This window comes from Lutjanus erythropterus, chromosome 5, assembly GCF_056507025.1.
Source record: "Lutjanus erythropterus isolate fLutEry1 chromosome 5, fLutEry1.hap2, whole genome shotgun sequence".
In the NCBI taxonomy this organism is placed as follows: domain Eukaryota; kingdom Metazoa; phylum Chordata; class Actinopteri; order Lutjaniformes; family Lutjanidae; genus Lutjanus; species Lutjanus erythropterus.
This window is the reverse complement of record NC_139321.1, coordinates 22,672,382-22,692,840: the sequence shown is the minus strand read 5'-3', so window position 1 is coordinate 22,692,840 and position 20,459 is coordinate 22,672,382. Positions and strand designations below refer to the sequence as shown.

The following is a 20,459-nucleotide window of genomic DNA, read 5'->3' as shown; positions in this document are numbered from 1 at the left end:
AATGTTTCCTTAAAACGCTCACTTAAGTTTTTAAGGTTTGTCCTTATCTTGGTGTCACACTTAATAACTCTTTGATGTCATTTTTAAAAGGTTAGTGTGCAGGTTGCCTTAATATTTTCAGTTGACTGAATTTGAAAAGGCAAGAAAGATTCAAACAAATAAACTTTTCTAGTCAACAAAAGTTGAGTAAAAATACTCCAAATTAATTCATTACTTGAGAAAACATGTTCAGTAAACTTAAGATATTAAGGATGTTGCTTAAACCTTTGCACAAAATGCCTTAGCAACCAAATATGCCTGAGTCTAAGGGAATAAATGACTAATGTATGGAATAAATCGTGTTAAAAATACTTATTTCACAGCATACTGTAATACTCTAAAGAGGAATTACGTTATTAAGCCTGCTTCACGTTAGCTTGCTAGGCTATAACATTAGCTAAAGTTACTGTGACAGTCTACTTTGTATTTCTGGCTTAAATACTCTGATGTTTAATGAATAACTCATTAGAAGATGTCATTTTTATTATGAACAACTTCTGCGCAGAGGTTTCTTTTGATGCCAGCTGACCGAGGTAACAACTTTCCTCATTAGAACGCAGATCAAAAAGGGGCTTAGGCCAATTTGGGATCTCTTTTTTGGCCAGAACAGACAAGCTGTCATGACTTTTTAGACCTCTTACCGCTGTAAAATCTCTTTAAATGCAGTAAATGCCTTGAGGTTTTTCCTTAACTAAGGAAACCTTTAAAGAGATTCTGAGCAACACTCTTAAATAAATCTGTGTCACACATCAAGGATGTCAAGTTAAGTACATCAAATGTCATACTTAAGAAGTAAAGTTGTTGTTTTGTCTAGCTGGCCCCAGATGAAAAGACAAACATGTCCAACCTGTCTCCCGTGGAGTCTGAGGAGAGGGTGTCTCCTGGGACAGGGTGGTCCAGCTGGAGTCTTCGTCCTCTGATGGAGTGTCAGGAGTCATATCCATTCTTAAACCCACTTTAGGCAGCCCAGTCTCTGGCTCAGGATCTGGCAGGGCTGGTGGTGCCCGGCTCCTGGTCGGGGTGTTCCTCTCCGCAGACCGGGCCTGTTTAGGTGAAGAAGGTGGGTACTGCTGCAGGAACTGGTTCTCATTGTTAGGGTGCAGCTCCACCTTGATCACACGGGGCTGGGAACTGCGAGGGGGCTTAGCAGGACTGCGTGGACTAGCCTGAACTGGGACACAGAGCTCTTCTCTGACCTGGGCCGGAGCCTGATTCTGGTTGTCTGGGACCCACTCTGGGCTGTTGGAGGAAGACGAGGAGGTGGAGGACAGAGGGGCTTCCACCACCACTGGGAGAAGGGGCTGTCTTGGTGTTGGCGTGGGTTCATCCTCTTCCTCCTCCTCCTCCTCCTCCTCTTCCTCCTCCATCACTGGCTCCACCTCCTCCTTCTCCTCCTGGCAGGTGTTCTTGCTGCTCGGCTTCTCCTCCTTCTGGCTCTCCCTCTCCTTGGCAGGGCTGGCCTGCTCCTTCTCTGGGGACGAGTGCTGCTTCTTCTCCTCCTTGTCCTCCTTTTTTCCCCAGCTGACGTCCAGGTCCCAGCCTTTCTCGTGGTACTCCAGGAAGCTCTTGGTCCTTCTTCGGAACGGGGGCAGCTGTGAGTTGTCTTTTCCAAATTCCAGCCAATCAGAGGTGGGGTTATTGATGAGATCATTGTGAATTTTACCCTCTGTATTGGCTCTGCTCAGCTCCAGCTGCTGACTCTCCGCTCTTCTCTGCATGTTGGCCCCGTTCTTGGCTAGTTTGGGGTTGGTTGTGTTAAACAGCGAGGAGGAAGAAGAGGAGGAGTAGAGGGCAGAACTGGAGGAGGACTTGGTGGGGAGACCCCTTCCTCTGGTTACAGGTTGGTTTTTAGACGTCAAGTTGTCACTGATCCCCATGGCGCTCCGCACACTCGTCATTGCGTATCTCTGACGGCTCTTGGGCAAAGTGGCCGAACTTCCTGTTTCCATGGACTCCTTGATGACGTCTCGCCCAAGCAGCTGGTTGTAGGATGAGCGAAGGCTGAGGGAGGTTGGAGGGGCGGCGGAGGAGCCACTGCGATTGGCTAGACCCACATTAGAGGGAGAGGAGCCAGAGCGGGAAAGAGGAGGAGTTTGTACTGACATCATGGCTGACTGGAATCACAGATGGTTTGATAGAGCTGAGGAGAGAAGAGACACTCTCTCAGAGGTCATGTAACAGTGTGCAACCTGATGTGCTACACAATAAAATCCTGCTAATTTTTTGGGATGCTACCAATGTTGATATCAGAGATTGTAAAAAAAAAAAGATAATACAACATATGTACTACGCCTCTCTCTTGGTCTAGACTGATGTATCATATGTGATCAGGCTAGGCCTGGACAATATATTGATATTATATCTATATTTTGATGTGAGTCTAAATATCACCTTAGATTTTGTATATCTTTATGTCATGATATGGCATAAGTGTTGTCTTTTTCTGGTTTTAAAGGCTGCATTACAGTAAAGTGATTTTCTCTTTACCAGATTATTCTAACTGTTCTATTATTTGCCTTTAATTTTTTAGTTTATCAGAAATCTTATAGTGTTATTATTCTGTGAAAGCATCAATAGTCATCCCTACAACACTTATGCTATATCAATAAATATCAATATCAAGGTATCTGGTCAAATATATTGTGACATTTTCACCCAGCTCCAAACCTGATGTGTTTCACAACATAGCCACACTGATGCTGGATTTTTTTTTTTTTTTAATTTACATAAGCTCATAACATTACCTTTATAACCCCTGATACAAACACAACACACTCGCTCACACACAGCCATCCAATCTCTGTGCAATACTCTACAAAAACTGTATGCAACCTTTCTACTGCTTTTTATATTTATTGATCTGTATTTGTCATCTTACATGGAATTTTATTTTATTATTCTATATTTTATTTTAGAAATGCATATTTTATTATATTGGTGTATTTTTTTTATTTTATTACTTATTTCTTCTTCTGTCTTTTATTACTTAATTTACTGCCTAATGCAGAATCCCAGCAAAGTTTTTCACACGATTATACTCGCACAACTACAGTGACAACAAACATCTCGAAACCTGAATGTATCATACATGATCAGGCAGCAGTGTGCTTTGATTATACTCCCAACAGTAACAACGTTTACATTGTTTAAATAATTCTGTGATACAGAACAACAGTGGGCTACAATGCACTTACAGTATTGAACTAGAATTACATTAAGGTGACTCATGTCTTGAATGTTTGTGTGACAATATTGCCAAAGGATTAAGGACAGTTTTTCGTGACACAAAGGACATACTATGAATTATCATTATAATATAATAATATATAATCTCCATTATGATGATTTAAACAGATATGTGTTTTGTATAATTACTGAGATGCTGCTGTGTTATTTCTGTGCATTTGTGATGTTCCTTCATTGACTTTGGGGAGCAGAGGATCACAGCAAGCAGCAGAAGATTTGCTGCGGTTCTACTGTGTAGCTACAGCAGCTATGTGGCTAATTAATGGCCAGACATAAATCAACCTACATGTTTTTAAAGGTTTTTGCATTTCTGTACTACAATTCATTACTAGTTGCTGGCAGACGTATATGTAGGATTGATACTGATGCAGTACTTCTGTGACAAGCTTAATATCAGCCAATTCATCAGCCTGGCCAATATATCAGTCAGGCTGTGCTTCATTTGACACTTTAGCATTTAATCAAATTAATTTTAATTAATTGAGCTTCACTGGCATGACATGCTCTGCCATGGCATGTAAATCTTAACATAAATGAGCAGAGATGTTCTCTGTTTCCTGCCCAAGGACTCCAGATGAAAATAAGCTTAGAGCTAACACTATACAGCCAAATTACCAAATACCAAATTAAATAAGGTAAATGTGTCATAATACATAGATTTTTTATGGCACATTTTTTCTGGATAATAATGATTATAAAAACTACAACATTTGCAAAAATTACTTTCTTATGTTCTTATGATTTTGAAATTTAAACATGACCTCACATATCATGTTTAGAGACCTAATGATTAGATTATTGATGGAGGTGCTCCTCACTGTCTATTTTCCCTGAGTCAGTCACAGTACAGTCAAACTGATTCTGCTTGTGGTTGAAAGCCTCTCTTACGCTGGCTGGCTAATGGTTGGTCACTGGGTCAGTATATTTTTAAAAGCTTCTCTGCTTGCATATTGTACCAACCTACCATGTTACAAAAACAATAATACTAATACAAATAATATAATATAATATAATATAATATAATATAATATAATATAATATAATATTTTTTGTTATTTCAGGCATTTTTCCTCCAGCCTTCTCTGACATCATCACATAGGGTGACATCATCAAGTTGAGACGTTCAGTACTGTGTCACTCATTTGCATTTCTCTGATGCTCTCTGATAAAACATCTTGCTCTTTGCTCTCTCTGGCTGCAGCTCAGTCAGTCTCTGAGGATTTTATCGACACACACGACGGTGCAGATTATTTTCCAGCCTCACGCCCTTTTTTTTTTTTTTTACACATAAGGTGTCGTCAGTGTTGAAGTGTTAAAAAACACTGCATCAAAGTCATGAAGCTGGATTTGCATGATACTGGGAGTGAGTCAGACCCTCAATGTATTCATCCAGGACTGACATTCAAAGCTGAGGCTGAGCAGTAAACCCGTCTGTGGGGAGGAGAAGTGGCAGTCAGCTCCTGCTAACTAGCTAGCCGTGTCTCTTTTATCTCTGGGTGGATCAGCCCTGTGATGCTGAATACAGACGGATGGATGGCAACAAAGACGGTAGCAGGGAATCATCATGATCTTAAGACACAGCATTACTGTCGCTTCCATGTCTGAATGATTTAATTTGGCTATAACCCTGTTGAATTAACAGCTGAACACAGGTAGAAAAACATGTTCAGACACGCAACCATAATGTATAAACATCCTGTCACACCATCACACACACACACATCTCAAACAATGCTGCAGTCATCATCAGCGCCTTTTCTCAGAAACATGGAAAATACAAACACAGCAGATTTTAAAGCATGATAAGATCTTGGGAAAAGACAGAGGCAGGAGTTTGGACAGAGCAGAATCCCTGGGCAGTGCACTTTGTTCATGCGGGGCCCCTATCGGCTCCCCTCTCCCTGGGTGGCTGTCTTGTTGTCCCTCTGTCACTGAGCCAGACAACCACAACAACCTGTTTCTGCTGAATCTGCTGCTCATGCTGCAGGCCTCTGACTCAGACACCGTCAACAGGTATGAACTACCTGCACTGAACCGCACAGCCTCATCAGAAGCTACTCTCACCACTGTCATTAATACTCACCAAAACCATAAATGCAACACTTCTGTTTTTGCTCCTATTTGTCATGAGCTTAAACAAAAAAGTGTTATTTTGTTTTCTTCACAAATTTTTTTAAATCTGTGTTAGCGCGCACTCCTCCTGACAATCCAGCCACCTGACAGGTGTGGCATATGTTGATTATTTAACTGGTCACAATAAAACTCTAAAATGTGCAGCTTTATCTCAAAAAAGACCTTTATTATATTAAATTATTCTTCATTATATACCTTGTTCTGTTCTTATCATACCTAACCTACTGTGTGGAAGTGTGGGGAAACACGTACAAATCAAACACTAATCTAATATTCATCCTTCTAAAAAAAGCCATATTAATTGTAAATAAAACCTCCTACAGAGAACCAACCAACCCACTTTTTTATCAGATTAAAAGCACTAAAATTTAAAGACCCGGTTGACTTTAAAATGAGTCAAATCATGTATGAAGCAAAAAAATCAGTTATTGCCCAGAAATATCCAGAAGCAGTTTTAAATGAGAGAAAGTCAACAAGATTTAAGAGGATTTTTTATGTTCAAGCAGCAACCAGTGAGGACCAACGATAAAAGCCATTACGTTACGACCAAAACAATTACTCTGGGGAATAACTGCAACGATGAGATGGAAATGTCCAACATTAAATACATTTAAAAGAATGTTTAAAAATACTGAATGCATATGGGACGGATGACTGGAGAGGGGAAGCAGGCAAAGTCAGAACTGAGAACAGGTTGTGTAGGATGATTTTGATTTATGCTGTGATGTTTATTTTATTCAGCTTATTTGCTCTTGTGGTGTTATGAATGTTTACAATCGTTGATTTGGCTGAGTTGTGTTTAGTGAAAATTGGGGCAAAAATCATTAATACTCAATCATTTCAGTTTATTGACGAAATATTAAAAATGGGGTAGGACTTGATAAGTATTCACTTTCTGTATGATTCCTTTTCGGACATGAATTATTTATTTCTGCTGAACATTTCCTGTCAAGTTTGTTACTTTTGTTTGTTTTGTCTCATACTTCTATATTTTACTTCCAAAAATTCAAAATAAAATCTAATTTAAATTTAAATCTATTAGGCACTGAACAATGAGTACTTCACAATAGAACAATGGCTATTTCACACAGGACTACAGACACCAAATAGTTTTTCTCAAGGCGGCAAAGTCATGACTCGGCCTACTTCGCCTCTGATTGGCTAGGATTTGGTGGTTGGGTTGGTTAGATTTAAGCATGAGCAGTACTTAGTTAGGGTTAGGGTAAGAATATCAGGGAAAGCCAATCAGAGGCAGAATAGGGTGGAAAAACCTTTGTGTTCACAAAAGTTTTTGGATCTTTTAGTTCAGCTCATGAAAAATGTGGGCAAAAACAAAACAGTTGCATTTATATGTTATAAATACCTCATATGATGTTTATGTTACCTGCTTTAACTAATGGGCTATCTGTTGTCTGTTTTGGGGCTTATGAAAAACCTTTCACAATAAGAACACGTCCAAAATACATTGATACCAAGCTAAAAGCTGGAGATATAAGCTTTCCACCTGCCAGCTACAAATTGTGCCTTGAGCCACTGAAGCTGAAAATCACAGCAAATATGTTGCATGACTCAGAGGACGAATTACACATCCTGACACAAACCCCCCAAAGCTGACAAGGAGTAATAAACAAACAGCATTTCTACTCCCCATTGTCCCTTTTCTTCTAGTCCTTTTAGAATAAAATCTGAGCTGCAGACAAACTGGATTATCTAGACACAGATAGGAACCTTTACTTTCCTCTTACCTCCTCCAACAATGCAGCCAGATCTCCATTAGTTTAACAAAGTGGGGCGAGGAGGAGAGTGGGGAGGAGGAGAAGAGGATGGTTATTAGAGGGAGAAAGCGAGGAGAATGACACAGCAGTTTGCAGGACAGTGGGGCACAGTCAACACACACACACACACACACACACACACACACACACACACACACACACACACACACACACACACAGAGGTAGTTAAACTGTTGTCCTCAATAAATCTGTTGTGCTCTGTGCAACAGCAGAGAGAGGTCATTCACGATGAGATGCATGAGATTTTAACAGCTGGTCACGGGACAGAATAAAACATTAATACTAATCAATCAATTATGTCTCATTAAATCTAGAATCAGTAGAATTTGTCCGACCTGTTTGTAAATACACCAGAAAGATCCCAAGATGTTAAATACAGACATTTTGGGCCCAGACCAGAGCAAAATAACAAGAAAATACAGGCAGATGGCAGGGTCAAATTTTGTGGGTCAAATGTAGTGATTTAAAAGAATTATGTTTGAGTTTATACATTGTTGTTTTATGTATAAAATGTTGCATATCATGCATTTAAAGTAGTATTTTTGCCTTTTGTTTTGTTGCTGCTCTTCCTTGTGTGTGGTCTACAGTTGCCTGCATTACAGTATAAATTGCAGATAAATTTAAAATTTACCTGGCAGGGGAAAAAGAGCTGATATCCAAGTCATGTCATCAAAAATTTAAAAATAAAACCTGTTGGCAAAATACAGCGTTCCCTCTCTATTTCTAGGACAAAAGTGTCAAAACAGGATCTTTATCTGCTCAGTCTGTTTACACTGTCAGCTCACCTTGCATACAGATTTACAGACAGGAGTGTTTTTTACCTGAAGGTCACACTAAAGAGAAAGACTGGTTTCCTATCACTCCATCAGATATTGACAGAGATCTCGGCCTGTCAGAGGAAACCATCCTCTATCAACTTGCTCCCTGTAATGGCAGGCCTCTCTCCTCAACTCTGAACTGCACCCACTGCCTCACAAATGAAATGCAACAGATGAAAGCAGGAGCTGGGGAGGAAATGAACTTGAAAAAGTCGATGATGTCATGGGTGGAGTATCCTAGCCCCTCGTTTCTTGCAGCCACCTTAATAAACTCCTTCACTGGTGTATCACAAACAGCGTTAGATCACCTTTTATCCACCATATCGCCGAGGATTCAAAGGTGGAGTTGCCAATATTGCGGAAGCAAAGCTGTCGATACGTGAGACGCAGTAAATCTCCAGCACCATCACCATCATCACCAGCAGCAGCAGCAGCAGCGCCGCACTGGGAGGGGAGCGCATCCCATCAAGAGCATCTATTTACATCCACTCACCGCTGCTCGGTCAGCCTCCGGGCTTCTGCGCCTCCGCTCCCACGACGACACGCACTCACGCGCACTCTCTCTCACACACACGGACACAGTATAGTGAGCGGGGCCGAGGTCGACGCTCGCTTTTAAAAGTGCCAGTCCGCCCCGTAGCTGCAGCCGGCCGCCCGTATTGGATCACATCACATCCTCTGCCCTCCCAGCCCGGCTCGGTGCTCGCTGCCTGGCGGCCAAGCTGCGCTTTCGCTCTGCGCCAGAGGAGCCCGGAGCGGCGCGGCGGCGCTGTGGAGCTCCCCCACACCCAGCCGGCCAATCAGAGCGCAGGACGCAGCACGCTCGGCGCACGGAGGGGACGCAACCATAATAAATCTACCGGTGTTATTTTGCAACTCAGGTAATGAAATCACACATCATCGGGGTCTTACGTCATGCAGGAGTCCGAGTAAATATGAATGGTTTATTCTAATAGTGCTACACATAATATGTCCCTGAAATACACTGTGGTTATGTTTTGGTCAATTTTGTATGAGAATTGACTCAAAGTGGTCCTAAAACTAATGGTGTTACCATCTGTAAGTTGTTACCATACAGAGAGAATATACACTCCAGAATATACTTCTGGAGTTCTACTTAATTAAAATAATTGTGAATACAGACGGAATACTACAAGTATATACTTTGGATTTTGACTAGTGTTTCCACTGCCATAACCACAAAATGTTACGTCAAAAATAAAATTGTCTGAATAAAAATCTCCTCCTTTTTACCTTTAATTTTTTTTGTCATAAAATCCACGCTGTTGCTCACAGAGACAGGCAACTTTACCCATGAGCTCAAAAAGGAAATGGGAGGGTATCATGTTCACTGATTGACATTCACATCAGCTCTTTTCTGATCGGCTAAAGTGAGAGTGTTACAACATCCCCCAGTCTCCCCTACTGCTTAATTAAAATGATAATGAATACAGACATATTACAATAATCAGTGCTCCTTAAATTAGTTTTTGATCATAGGATTATTATAGCTCCATATTTTTCATTAATTTTTATTACTTTTACGTCGTTTTTAATTTTTGTTGTCAGTTTGGTTTAGTTTCAGTTAGTTTCCAGTGTGGGTTTGCTCATTATTTAGTTTTTATTGTTTAAAAATGTTGAGTTTTAATTTAATATGAGTTTTGGTTTTATTAATCTATTATGATATGGGGGTATCTGTCAAGGGCAAGATTGAAGAAGTTCACAATAGATATTAAAATGCAAACAAAATTTTGTGAAGGAAATTAGCTCAGCCTTGTAGACGTCACAGCCTCAAACAACTGATCCATCAATGTCTCCTCATGCTTGTTGTGTTGACAAAAAAAAACTAAAACTAAAGACATTTCCTGTTGTTATATTCTATTTTAGTTTGGTTTGTAAGTGCAAACCTTTGTTTCAGTTATTTTTTTCTTAAGTCTGGTTTTTATTTTTATTTCAGCTGCCTTTTTTAATGTTTTTTTTCACACCTAGTTTGAGTTTTCAGTTAATTTAATTAATAACTTTGTTTGCACATCTGTGAATATTTATGGTCATAACAAAAAGTAGCCACACAGCCACAAAACAGCTTTTAAGGGTTTAATTATTTAACTTGTGCGTATAACAGTAGAACATTGTCCTTGCAGTGCATCATAATTCACTTTGGCATGTATATACTTAACAGGCTGGACTATCATGAAACATGAAAATGTTATAATTTCCCTCTTTCTCCTCTGTCGTTCTTTTTGCAACAGACAACAATGAAATATACTTGACTTAACTATTAGTTGTATTGTTGAAGTTTAACACATGACACTAATGTAAAGCTTTTCAGTTTCAGATGTGTAAACCTACAATACAGTTTGCAGGGCATGAAATTATAAGACACGTTCAATGTCATTAATCCCTCATTAGTAGGGAGAGAAATAAGTCACCACCTGAAATACTCATCCCACCCAAAGGCACCTAGATCACATTTTCTTACCCAGAGGAGAACTTTTATCACAGAAAACATTGGACTGTATAGAAAAAAATAATAGAAAAGCTTCTATCCATTCTTTTGCCCTTGATAAGACCTTGAATCCAACAACTCTTTCATACTTATAAAAAAAACGTATACCAAGTATAAAATCTAATCACTCTAGTGCAGACTTCACAATATGTACACACACCTAACACACTTTGACCTTTCTCCTCTGGTGAAAATACATTCAGACTATGAAATACATTCCTCAGTTTGGCCGGTGATGGCTCGGGGTTAATTATCCTATTCCTACAGTCCACTGGCAGGTTCCTCCCTCAGTGCTTTGAGGATGGAGGTGAAGAGGCGTGGAGGACAGCGTCGGGGGAACACATAGGCTCCCGGTGCTCCAGGAGTGAGGCAGGTGGGGAAGGGTGACAGGATGACTGGCGGAGGGACAGACACGGCTGGCCAGAGAGGAGAATAACTGCTGGAGGCGACGGTCGGCTTGAGAGAAACATGGAGCTGAACGGATGGAGCGCAACACTGCGTCTTCTGCTGAAGAGGAGAGGGAAACAGGAGAGATATTATCACGACTGTCTTGGCTCATTAATAGATTATCATATGCAGTGCCATCGCTAAAAATGCACAAAATCTAATGACTAATAGAAATGTGTGCTTACCCTTACTGTCTGTGCCATTAGGAGGCGTCAGTAAGTGCTTTGCCCGCTTGTTGCCTGCTCGAGCAGCTCGTTTGTAATATTCAATCGCTGTGCTCAGATTCTGCTGCACCCCAAAGCCGCTCTCAAAACACTCTCCCAGGAACAGCAGTGCGGTGTCATCCTGCATACATGAGCAAAAATAAATGGGATTTTGGCTTTTTAATCTTTAACAATCTTCTGTTGTTCAAGAACTTGACTTGGTGCCATTTGTGCAGAGACATCCAGGCAGCTTAAAAGTAACTAACCATGTTTTTTTTGTTTCTTAGAAACTAAATCAGGGATCAACAATAGGGACTGCCTACTTGCCCAGGGAAAGTAAAATGCCATGTAGGGCAAGTAAATATGGCAAAAAGAATTTTCATGCAAAATGACAGAAAATGTTGTTCTCAGCCTCTCAAAAAAAGGAGATTTCTCACTTTTTTCCATTTATAATCAACTTAAACTGACAGTACCTTTAGGTTTTAAACCCAAAAAAAATAATAAGACATTTAAAGACATCACCATAGACTAGATTAAACATGACTATAAACTTTAATCTTTGTTGTAATTTAATAACTGCTAAAATAATTTGTGAAGGAGCAAGTAAAGGTTGACTTCAGACATGTAGATTTCTGACCCAACCAGGCAACATTTTTTTAAGCTGGTCCAGTATTGAGCGAGACTGCTGCAGCTGGCAAATTCTCACAACCAGCGCAGTGCATAAACAGTTTACTTCGACCAAACCAGAACTGGTGACTGTTGAAGCGGTGGAAAGATGAACCAAGACATTTTGGTTAACTTTTGTTTCTGTCACATCTGAATGAAGATGACAATGATAGTGTTAAAATGACAGTTTTTCAAAGAGAGTCTGGTGAGTTTGGCAAGAACAATAAAACCGCAATTTCTGGTATGACAAAACATATCTTGTTCTTTAAAAATGTCCTCTTTCTGCTGTGATCCTTTCCATAACGTTTACTATAACAATCTGAGCCTGTCAGTGGTGAAAACAAGGACTTGTCGTGGACTTAGTTTGATGGGGTGCAGTTTCCCTGAAGGATTATGTTGTAGCTTAGTTTCGTGGCTTCTGCCAGTCAGTACGACACAAAAAAACATGGGAAAACAGGGTCAGGTTGAAAACTACCCAAGTTCCCCTATAGTGTTACTCATTACAAACTGACACCTGGAACTTAAATAGACATAGTAGTACAAGCAGAGGACTGAAGATGTCACTATCAAACAATCACAATAGCTCTGCATGACTCAACACTGGGACTGTACCTCTAAAGTGATTTATAGCAAGAGTAAGTGATAATATTATTTCAATACAACTGCAGCAGAAAATTGCAGAACCATCCAAGTAGTGATGTTTACAAATAAGCTGTGAACCTGAACAGGAGAAGGGTGGTGGGGAGACTCTGTTTTACTGGGAGGGGGGAGAGTGAAACCTGAGCAATAAAGCCACAGATAAAACTCTGGAAGCATCTAGAAGGCCACTCACTCCGCTCTCTGCTGCCATCTTCAGGTAGTGGACAGACTTGCTCCCATCTCTCACTGGCTCCTGAGAGTAGACCGAGGCCAGGCAGACCTGAGCCTGAAGATGGAGAGAGAAAAAGGGTTGGTTCAAGTCTGGAAGGATATGCCAACATTAATGAGATACACACACCCACAGCAACCCTTTAAAGGAAAAATGCTCATTAGATGATTCTTTATCAAAGCACAGTTCCAGTAAAAGACATTTACATTTTCAATTTTTCATTTGTGACCATTTGTGCAAACATGCCCTATGATCAATCAAAACAAAGATACTGGGTTCATTCATTCCCACTAAATGACAGAGAGTGATAGAGCTGAAATGATTAGTTCATTGAACAATTAATTGATAACTGGCCAGTAGGCTGTTAGTAATATTTTCTACAAAACAGACAGAGGCATCTTACTTGCAATCTCTGGTTCTGAATTAAGCTGAAATAAAAAAGTAATATTCTTTGTGGTTTCAAGAGGTACAACTTTACGTTGATTAACCTATTAGCCTACAGGCATACTGTAAAGTGAAATGCCGCTTTTCTTTTTCATAACTCTGTTTACTGTGATTTTTAACAAAACGGTACAATGATATAGGCCATTCAGTCATATGTTGTTTACAAAGTGAAAACTCTCTATGATTTCCTAAATCTAAAATTTAATGTTGTATTTTCATGGCTTAACACCGGTGTACTTTTTAACTGGCTCTTTCGAACAAGTTATAATAACAGACATTATGACTTGTCAGAGAAGAAAAAGCACAGGTGTTATAACAAATGATGACTGTGTTCTTTTCATGTGTCCACGAAAGTGTGACAATGAACCGACACAACATCAGAAACTTGGAAAGAGGGCTGGGCAACACCACAAAATTGGGTTTTGATTCGATACAAAGTAATATCGGGGCCTGGATCACAAATATCAATAACATTGTCAATATTTTTATTGTTAGAAGCAGCTAATGCACTATTTCGTGAGAGTGTGAAATATGTCATAGTTTACTACTTTTCATCTTCTGAATATATTACCACCAAATAATTTGCCAAACATGAGACATATCTTTAAATTATAATCTGTTAATTACTTATTTACATGCATGTTTGAAAACAAAACTGATTTAATGGTAAATAAAGAATGAGAATGAAGACTGTGCACACGCACACAGCAGCAGCAGACATGCAAATACTGCAGCATATTGCAAAAATGTTCATGTCCCTGTGATGTCATCTAACATGTGATGGATCCATATTTTTGTATTGACCCTACTGACACTAGTATCAATACTCAAATCAAAATTCTTATCAGTAGAATCAATAGTCAGTAGGACTTATCTGCCAACCCCTACATGAAACTGAAAATGTCAGATTTTTAAATAAGTTCTCTAGATGTAGTACAATATAATATCGCACAACATGAAAAAAGTAATGTGATGAAGCACTGCTGATCATTATCATCATCATTAGTAGTAGTAGTATTATCATCGTCGTTGTTGTTGTTATTAGTAGTAGTAGTACTGGTAACACTGTTTGAATGTTCTTTTAGTTGAGTGAAAATGTGTTCTATGACAAAATAAATCAGAGTTTATAAGATTTGGTCTTGATTTCTACCTTGGTGAGTCCCGCTGCAGCAGACTGTTCCAGTAACCTGATGGCCATGTTCAGCTCCTCTAAACTCTGCTGCCCCCTGCTGGTCAGGAGCAGCTTTGCATAGCGGTACTGAGCCTGTCTGTGACCCCCAGCAGCTGCCTTTGAGTAGTAGTACAGAGCCTTAAAAAAAAAACACAAAAACAAAAACATGAGAATCATCTCAAGACTGATTTCTGATATTGGAGGAGAATGAGGACGATGATGAGGATGATGATGTCCTCAGGATGATATCGTTTGCTCTCTGGATTCTTACTTTCTCTTTGTCCTTGCTGACTCCTCTGCCTTTCTCATAGCACACACCCGTGTTGAACTGGGCCTTGCTGTAACCCTGCTCAGCTGCAGCCACAAAGCATATAAAAGCTTCCTTGAAGTTCCCACTCTTAACACTTTCTAGACCTGCAATAAACAGAGAGATGAAGATTTTATGGATTAAGGAGGACAAATATACTTCATTTTGTAAAAAACATTTAATGGAGCAAAATGTGGCAAATGCAAATCCAAACAGCAAGTTGGAGCCATAACCGGTGTGTTAAATAGGTTGAAAGCCTATTTAATATATGATTTATGGTTGAAGAAAATTGCACTGCAGGAGCACAAGACAAGCTCAACATTGTAATTTGACAATAAAAAGTGATGACAAGTCCTCCACTGTAAGTTGGTTAGCTATCTTGTACAAGTACAGTATTTGGTTTGTACAACATGGATTGTCCTGACTATGAGTGAATGTGTAAAGATTATTTGGTATGTAACTACGTCAATAAATCATTACCGATGATGTTGAGGATGACAGGAACGCTGGTGTCTCCCACATGTTTGAGGTTCAGTGCTGCTCCTGCCAGCCTCTCCTCATCAGACAACACATCCTGAAAACACAGAGGAGGATAAAAGACCAATAAAGCAAGATTAGATAACAGGTCAGTTAGTTACTTTTTTTTAAATAAACTTCACACCAACTAAAGCAGGCAGACTTTCACCTTCTCATGTGTATCTTTTGTGTCTGTTGTGTCTTGATCCACATCATTCTGCAGAGGACAAGTTGCTGACAGAGGTGATTCCTCTGTAAGGCAGACAAGAAAAAATATTATTCTCCAGCTCCAACACACATTTTGTTTAGAGTAATTTGACTTATAAAATGCTGTAATTAAACAGTCTGTTAACCCTGAGTAGCACAGAGCACTGAACAAACCTGGAATAGGAGAATCCTGGTTCAGGAGTGCCCTCTGCTGGTCAGAGGAGCAGTCAGCAGTCAGATGTTCCTGCTCACTGCTGCTGTGAACACTGGTGTCAGATGTGCTGTTGCTGCTGCTGCTGCTGCTGCTGCTGCTCTGAGCTGGGGACTCATCTTGGTTTTGTCTCTCTGGCACCCTCTGCAGACACAACACACTCCGTCCTCTGGGCAGGACATGACGTTTAGCCACTGGAGAATCCAGACAGACACAACAAATCAAAGTCAGAATTCTGATCACGCAAGATTAAAAAAAAAAAAAAAGAAAGAAATGATTAAATGTCGTTTGGGTAAAAAAAAACCACACATCTGGGCCATGGATTTTAAACTTGACCTATCATTGGGCCTTCTGTTTAGTTACAATAATGTGATAAATACTCACAGATCTCTAGCAGGATGCGGTAGCCACACTTGCGCAGAGTGGAGGGTGCTGTCAGGGTTCCAGTCGGCTCAGTGCCAGAAGAGAGCTGGAAGTGGAGCCTCCTGCAGATCTGCATGAACAGAGCTGCTGCAGCACCCTAGGAGAAACATCAGCCCCAATGTCATCACCCCCGTGAGAACATGAGATGGTACTCCTGGTACAAACATAGTATATACCAGGAGCGGCCAACCATGTGACACAGAAAGCCAACAGTTTGCAGATTTTCTCACCACACTGATAAGCATCCTTTGCACTTTTATCTTGTAAAGAATCTTGTAAATCCTGTTTTGGAAAGTTTATTGCTGCTATTACTTCAATCACCTATACCACTATCATTATTAGTACTACTATTAATACTATTACTTATTACTGTTATTATTGTTAAAGTAATTATGCAGGAAAATCAGGTTATGAAAAAAACAGCACCTTTGCTTGCAACTGTAGTAACCTTTTACAGCAGTTTATGTGTGATGCTGGTTGTTATGAAAACCTGCAGACAGTTTGACACACAGTTGGACACCCCTGCTGTATACTTTAAAAGCAGTTAGCAAATGCAACCACTGAGTGGTGCTAAAGGAACAAATCATCTGGTCACAGCTTCAGGTTCAGCATGAGGATTACAATTTAAAGTGGTCTGGTGTTGAACAGTTGTTTTAATGGCTGTTTTTGTATGTTATGGTTGTTTAAAGGGTTAAACAAAGTAGTTTGGGTTTTTTTTGAAGTGGGGTTGTATGAGGCACATATTCATAGTCAGTGTATTCCCTGCAGTAGATAGTGGTCAGCACACCTCCAGTTTGGAGAAGCAGCAGGAAGCTAAGCAGTGTACCACTGTGGACAGGGTCAGCAACAAAACGTATTTTAGCCAAATATCGCTCTCTCCAAAACCACCAGACTCCTTTGGCAAAATCAGTCATTATGCCTTGCAGAATACAAGAATTGCTGGTCTACCACTGCTTCAATCTGTTAGTTTGTTAGAAAGGGTTAAACTGGACTCACTCATTGATTTTTTTGGTGGGCCTATTTAAGTGGTGAAAATATGTTTTGTTGCTGACCTTGTATGGAAGCCAAACCATCAGGCACCATTTGTGTGATCAGTCCAGACTGTTCATGAGCCGTCTCTTCTTTAAATTCTAAAAGTCATTCAGGACATACTTTCATACATGTTTGGTCTTTGCCACTTGAAAACATAACAACAACAAACGTACCCATCCCACAGCATCCAGAGCTGTGTAACGTGGAAGCTCAGCATAGCCAAACTGAAAGGTCCTCCGTTTCTTCCTCCTCTCTCCATCCTCCTCTTTCTGAGAGCTGGCAGAAAAACAGCACAAATGAAATATATGTGTATATGTATGTCTGTTTCTCCTTCCAGTCTACTGTATTAAGACATCACAAAAACACTGACGGCTTTGTTTCTGTTCCCTCGACTATCCCCGTTCATGCACACAGCAGATGCTGCTGGATGATGCAACCAGCTGAAAGGGAAGCAACCAGGGTGCTCCAAGCAGAGAGCGGGTTCAAAGAAGGGGTAAAGGAACAAGAAAGCATGGGTAAGAGGGCAGTCTCTGAAGTTCGACCTTAACTCAAAGGTCCTCTTTTCATCGGCTGATAATATGGCCAGTGGTTTGAGGGCAAAGAAGTCCTGAGATCAAAGTGAGACGCTCAGTGCTTTTCTTTTCCATTTCTGTCTTCCTTCTTTCTAGGCTTTTGTCATCAGGCCTGTACATAGTGTGAGGATTGAAAAGACGGGGTGGACGTGTGGAAAGTACCTGATGTCAGAGGAATGTCGAGAGGTGGACAGGACAGTTGAGCTGTTGATGACCTCGTCCTCCACATGGTGGTTCTGTGGCAGTCGCAGGGGGTTGTTGCCATAACATCGATGCAGAACTGAGCAGTGATGGGACAAAGAAAAAAAAAAACAGAAGAAATGAGGCATTAATGTCCAGTGTTTGAATTTCAGGGAGAGACAGGAGGTTGAGCCTCTTCAGGAATACTTGACACACAAAAGATGTTACATAATTTCCTGTCGAATTCCTAGAAAATGTCCTGGAAAGAACAATGTATAAGGGAAATTTAATTTAAATTTAATTTAATTTAATTTATTCTTTAATTCAGATGTGTGACGGGCACTGCAATCGGTGGGGGTGGAGAACAAAACAAAAACACTGGGAAAATCACTGATTCCGCCTCCGATTTCAATTATTGAAACTGAATGCTCATTTTGATCTATTTTTAACTGAATCCTGAAACTGTGACACTTCAACAACGATATGATAATATGATAGTACAGAGAAAAGAGAGATTAAGCTCCGAGACGCTTAATTCACTTTAGATACTTTCCTAGTTTACAAGCATTTGATGAATTTCTATTTAAACCCAAGTAAATATTCATTCACTGTTACTTTACGACTGGAAACTTCTGTATGCTTGACTGTAGACAAATTTCACATTTCTGCAAGTGCAGCTGATCTGCTGCACACTGACAAAAATACTCTTTGGACAATACACTTGAACTAATTAGAATTGATTTACTGGAATTGAACATGGTCCCTTTACAAGAACCTTTCTATGAATTTCCAACTACTAATTAGTTCATTTCTAAGAAATAATTAGAAACAACTGAATGTGTAAAGTGGTAGCAGAACATGTGCAGCAGGGATGAAACAATTACAAGTTTCACAATAAACCAGGATAAAGTTCCCAATGATTATTGTTACCACGTCAAATTTTAATTGTTTACAACCATGGTTGATTATCGTGCTCTGAAAAACTCAAAGTAAATACTGTCCAGCATCAACCAAAGTTGGCATCAGTCTCTTAGACACAGCACAGCATGCGACATGGGGTTTTATTTGCACCAATAAAAACAATGACATGATTTCAAATTGTTGAGGTTTTCTGTGTGGTTTAGTGATTTTATTGTGCGTATCAGTGCTTTTTCAACACTCTCAACACATTTGAACAAAAGCATGATAATACAGCTAACCTTTGGTCATTGTAATTGTGGTATGAAATTTTCATACGCTTTCAATTACAATGTGCAGTGGCACCTCTGCTGCTCTGAAATATCATCTAATTACCAATGAAGAACAGGCTTTTTTTTCTCATGCAAATGAATTTCACAGAGGTGGTCGGAACCAAAATATGTGATCTTCCTGTTAAACTTGTATGTGTTACATATAATTATGTAGTGAGCAAAAATGTTTTATATTTTAGACTCCTAAAATGCAAAATAGTCCCACACACTGTCTTCTGTACTTGCAAGATTTAATAACAACAATGTTGACAACAACAATGTGCAGAGTAGTTTCTGCTTTTTTATGGTCGACCCCATGGCCTTCTCCTTCTCTCTGGTCTACAGGTGTGCAAAAGCTTTTGCTCTTTGATATTTTACAAACTTTATTGTGGCAGCATTTTGCTTTGATGGCAGCTGTTCACGCGGTTTGTAAAATCTGAACCATGTTTCTAAAAATAAAGAAAAACATTTAATGTGAAGATGTGTCCATACTTCTGACTGACACATACAGAGATCAGTAAAACACACATGCAAGTTATGTGAAATTTCACAGCATGCCAGCTAAATAGTAATAAAATACAATAGGGTGATGATAAATACTGAAATCCAGTTCAGAGAAAGAGATTTATGTGACTATATAGCATGCAGGTGTTTCGTGCAGGTAAACACTGAAGTGTATGTTTATATGTACAGCAGCATTACAGCCTCGGAGAACTTCAATACCACGGAAATGCCCAGAAAGGTGGTGAGAAGTCAGTAACAGGAGCCGACTTCGACCAAAATAAACCGGCTGACGGTGTCAGTTACAGTTACACCGACTGAGTAAAGACGATCTCAAATAATCTGCTTCTTTATTATTAACATGAATCGACTTCCGTTCAGTGTTCAGTGTTAGCTGGACTCGATGGACAGCTCACGTAAAGCGTTTACGACTTAGAAAAAACGATACTTTGTAATAATTAATCTGCATGAGGAAACAACATGGCACTGGGTGAAAAGGGGGAGTTTCCTCCAATGACATTTCTCTCACCTCTTCCAACAAAACCTTGAATTCTCCACATGGTTCGTCTTTACGGCGGCCGGCTCTAACTTAAGACAAATCTCCGAGAAGACATGTCTGGACACATCTGGGCCCACGACGAACCGCGGCGAACGGCAGCTCCGGGCTCTCGTCGTATATCCACTCCTGAAGTTTGGCTGGGGATAAATAAAGCCTGTCACGAGATCAGTCGGAACACCAACACGGAAGTGTCTCAAATGACGCAACAGAGAACGTTCGCAGCGTCACAGCGCCGCCGTGCGATGTGGCGGGAACAACAGAACCACAACAGACCAGGGAGCGTGCAGTCAGAGGACCAAACATCGGTAAATACATTCATAAAAAAAGACTGCAGTGTTCATACAGTTCTCTCTCCTTTGTGATTATATTTTTAACTGAAAATCTG

General features: G+C 40.1%; 2 protein-coding genes across 4 annotated transcripts in view; both read right to left on the bottom strand.

Annotated features, from left to right (window-relative positions):
* apbb2a (amyloid beta (A4) precursor protein-binding, family B, member 2a) overlaps positions 1-8,904 on the bottom strand; it is a 59,164-nt gene extending 50,260 nt beyond the window's left edge. The window contains exons 1-2 of one of the 2 annotated variants that reach the window (XM_084719234.1): positions 8,526-8,904; positions 887-2,179 (exon numbers count right to left, since the gene is read on the bottom strand). In XM_084719234.1, the coding sequence (XP_084575360.1) occupies positions 887-2,147 (1,261 nt within the window). In that variant the 5' untranslated portion in view covers positions 2,148-2,179; positions 8,526-8,904. The remainder of the gene's footprint in view (positions 1-886; positions 2,180-8,525) is intronic. The other variant, XM_084719233.1, reaches the window with a different exon arrangement.
* Positions 8,905-10,112: 1,208 nt separating this feature from the next.
* Positions 10,113-20,259, bottom strand: dele1 (DAP3 binding cell death enhancer 1). 2 transcript variants are annotated; one of them, XM_084719231.1, is made up of 12 exons: positions 20,045-20,259; positions 17,768-17,885; positions 17,207-17,309; positions 15,963-16,098; positions 15,542-15,772; positions 15,330-15,412; positions 15,125-15,218; positions 14,609-14,751; positions 14,317-14,475; positions 12,687-12,779; positions 11,171-11,330; positions 10,113-11,045 (listed from the first exon to the last, which is right to left on the bottom strand). In XM_084719231.1, the coding sequence occupies exons 1-12, from the start codon at positions 20,073-20,075 to the stop codon at positions 10,789-10,791; spliced, it is 1,608 nt and encodes a 535-aa protein (XP_084575357.1). In that variant the 5' UTR covers positions 20,076-20,259; the 3' UTR covers positions 10,113-10,788. The 2 variants fall into 2 exon arrangements, with proteins under 2 accessions (XP_084575357.1, XP_084575358.1); XM_084719232.1 differs by having other exon boundaries at positions 10,113-11,042.
* Positions 20,260-20,459: the final 200 nt, after the last annotated feature.

Bases quoted from the DNA above. Each gene is read 5' to 3' on its own strand.
- dele1 (XM_084719231.1), bottom strand. From the start codon at position 20,075: ATGTGGAGAATTCAAGGTTTTGTTGGAAGAG. The intron at 14,752-15,124 runs GTAATGATTTAT...TGTTTATTGCAG, and splicing joins TGTCATCCTCAACATCATCG to GTCTAGAAAGTGTTAAGAGT. The intron at 14,476-14,608 runs GTAAGAATCCAG...TTTTTTTTTAAG, and splicing joins TCAGCAAGGACAAAGAGAAA to GCTCTGTACTACTACTCAAA.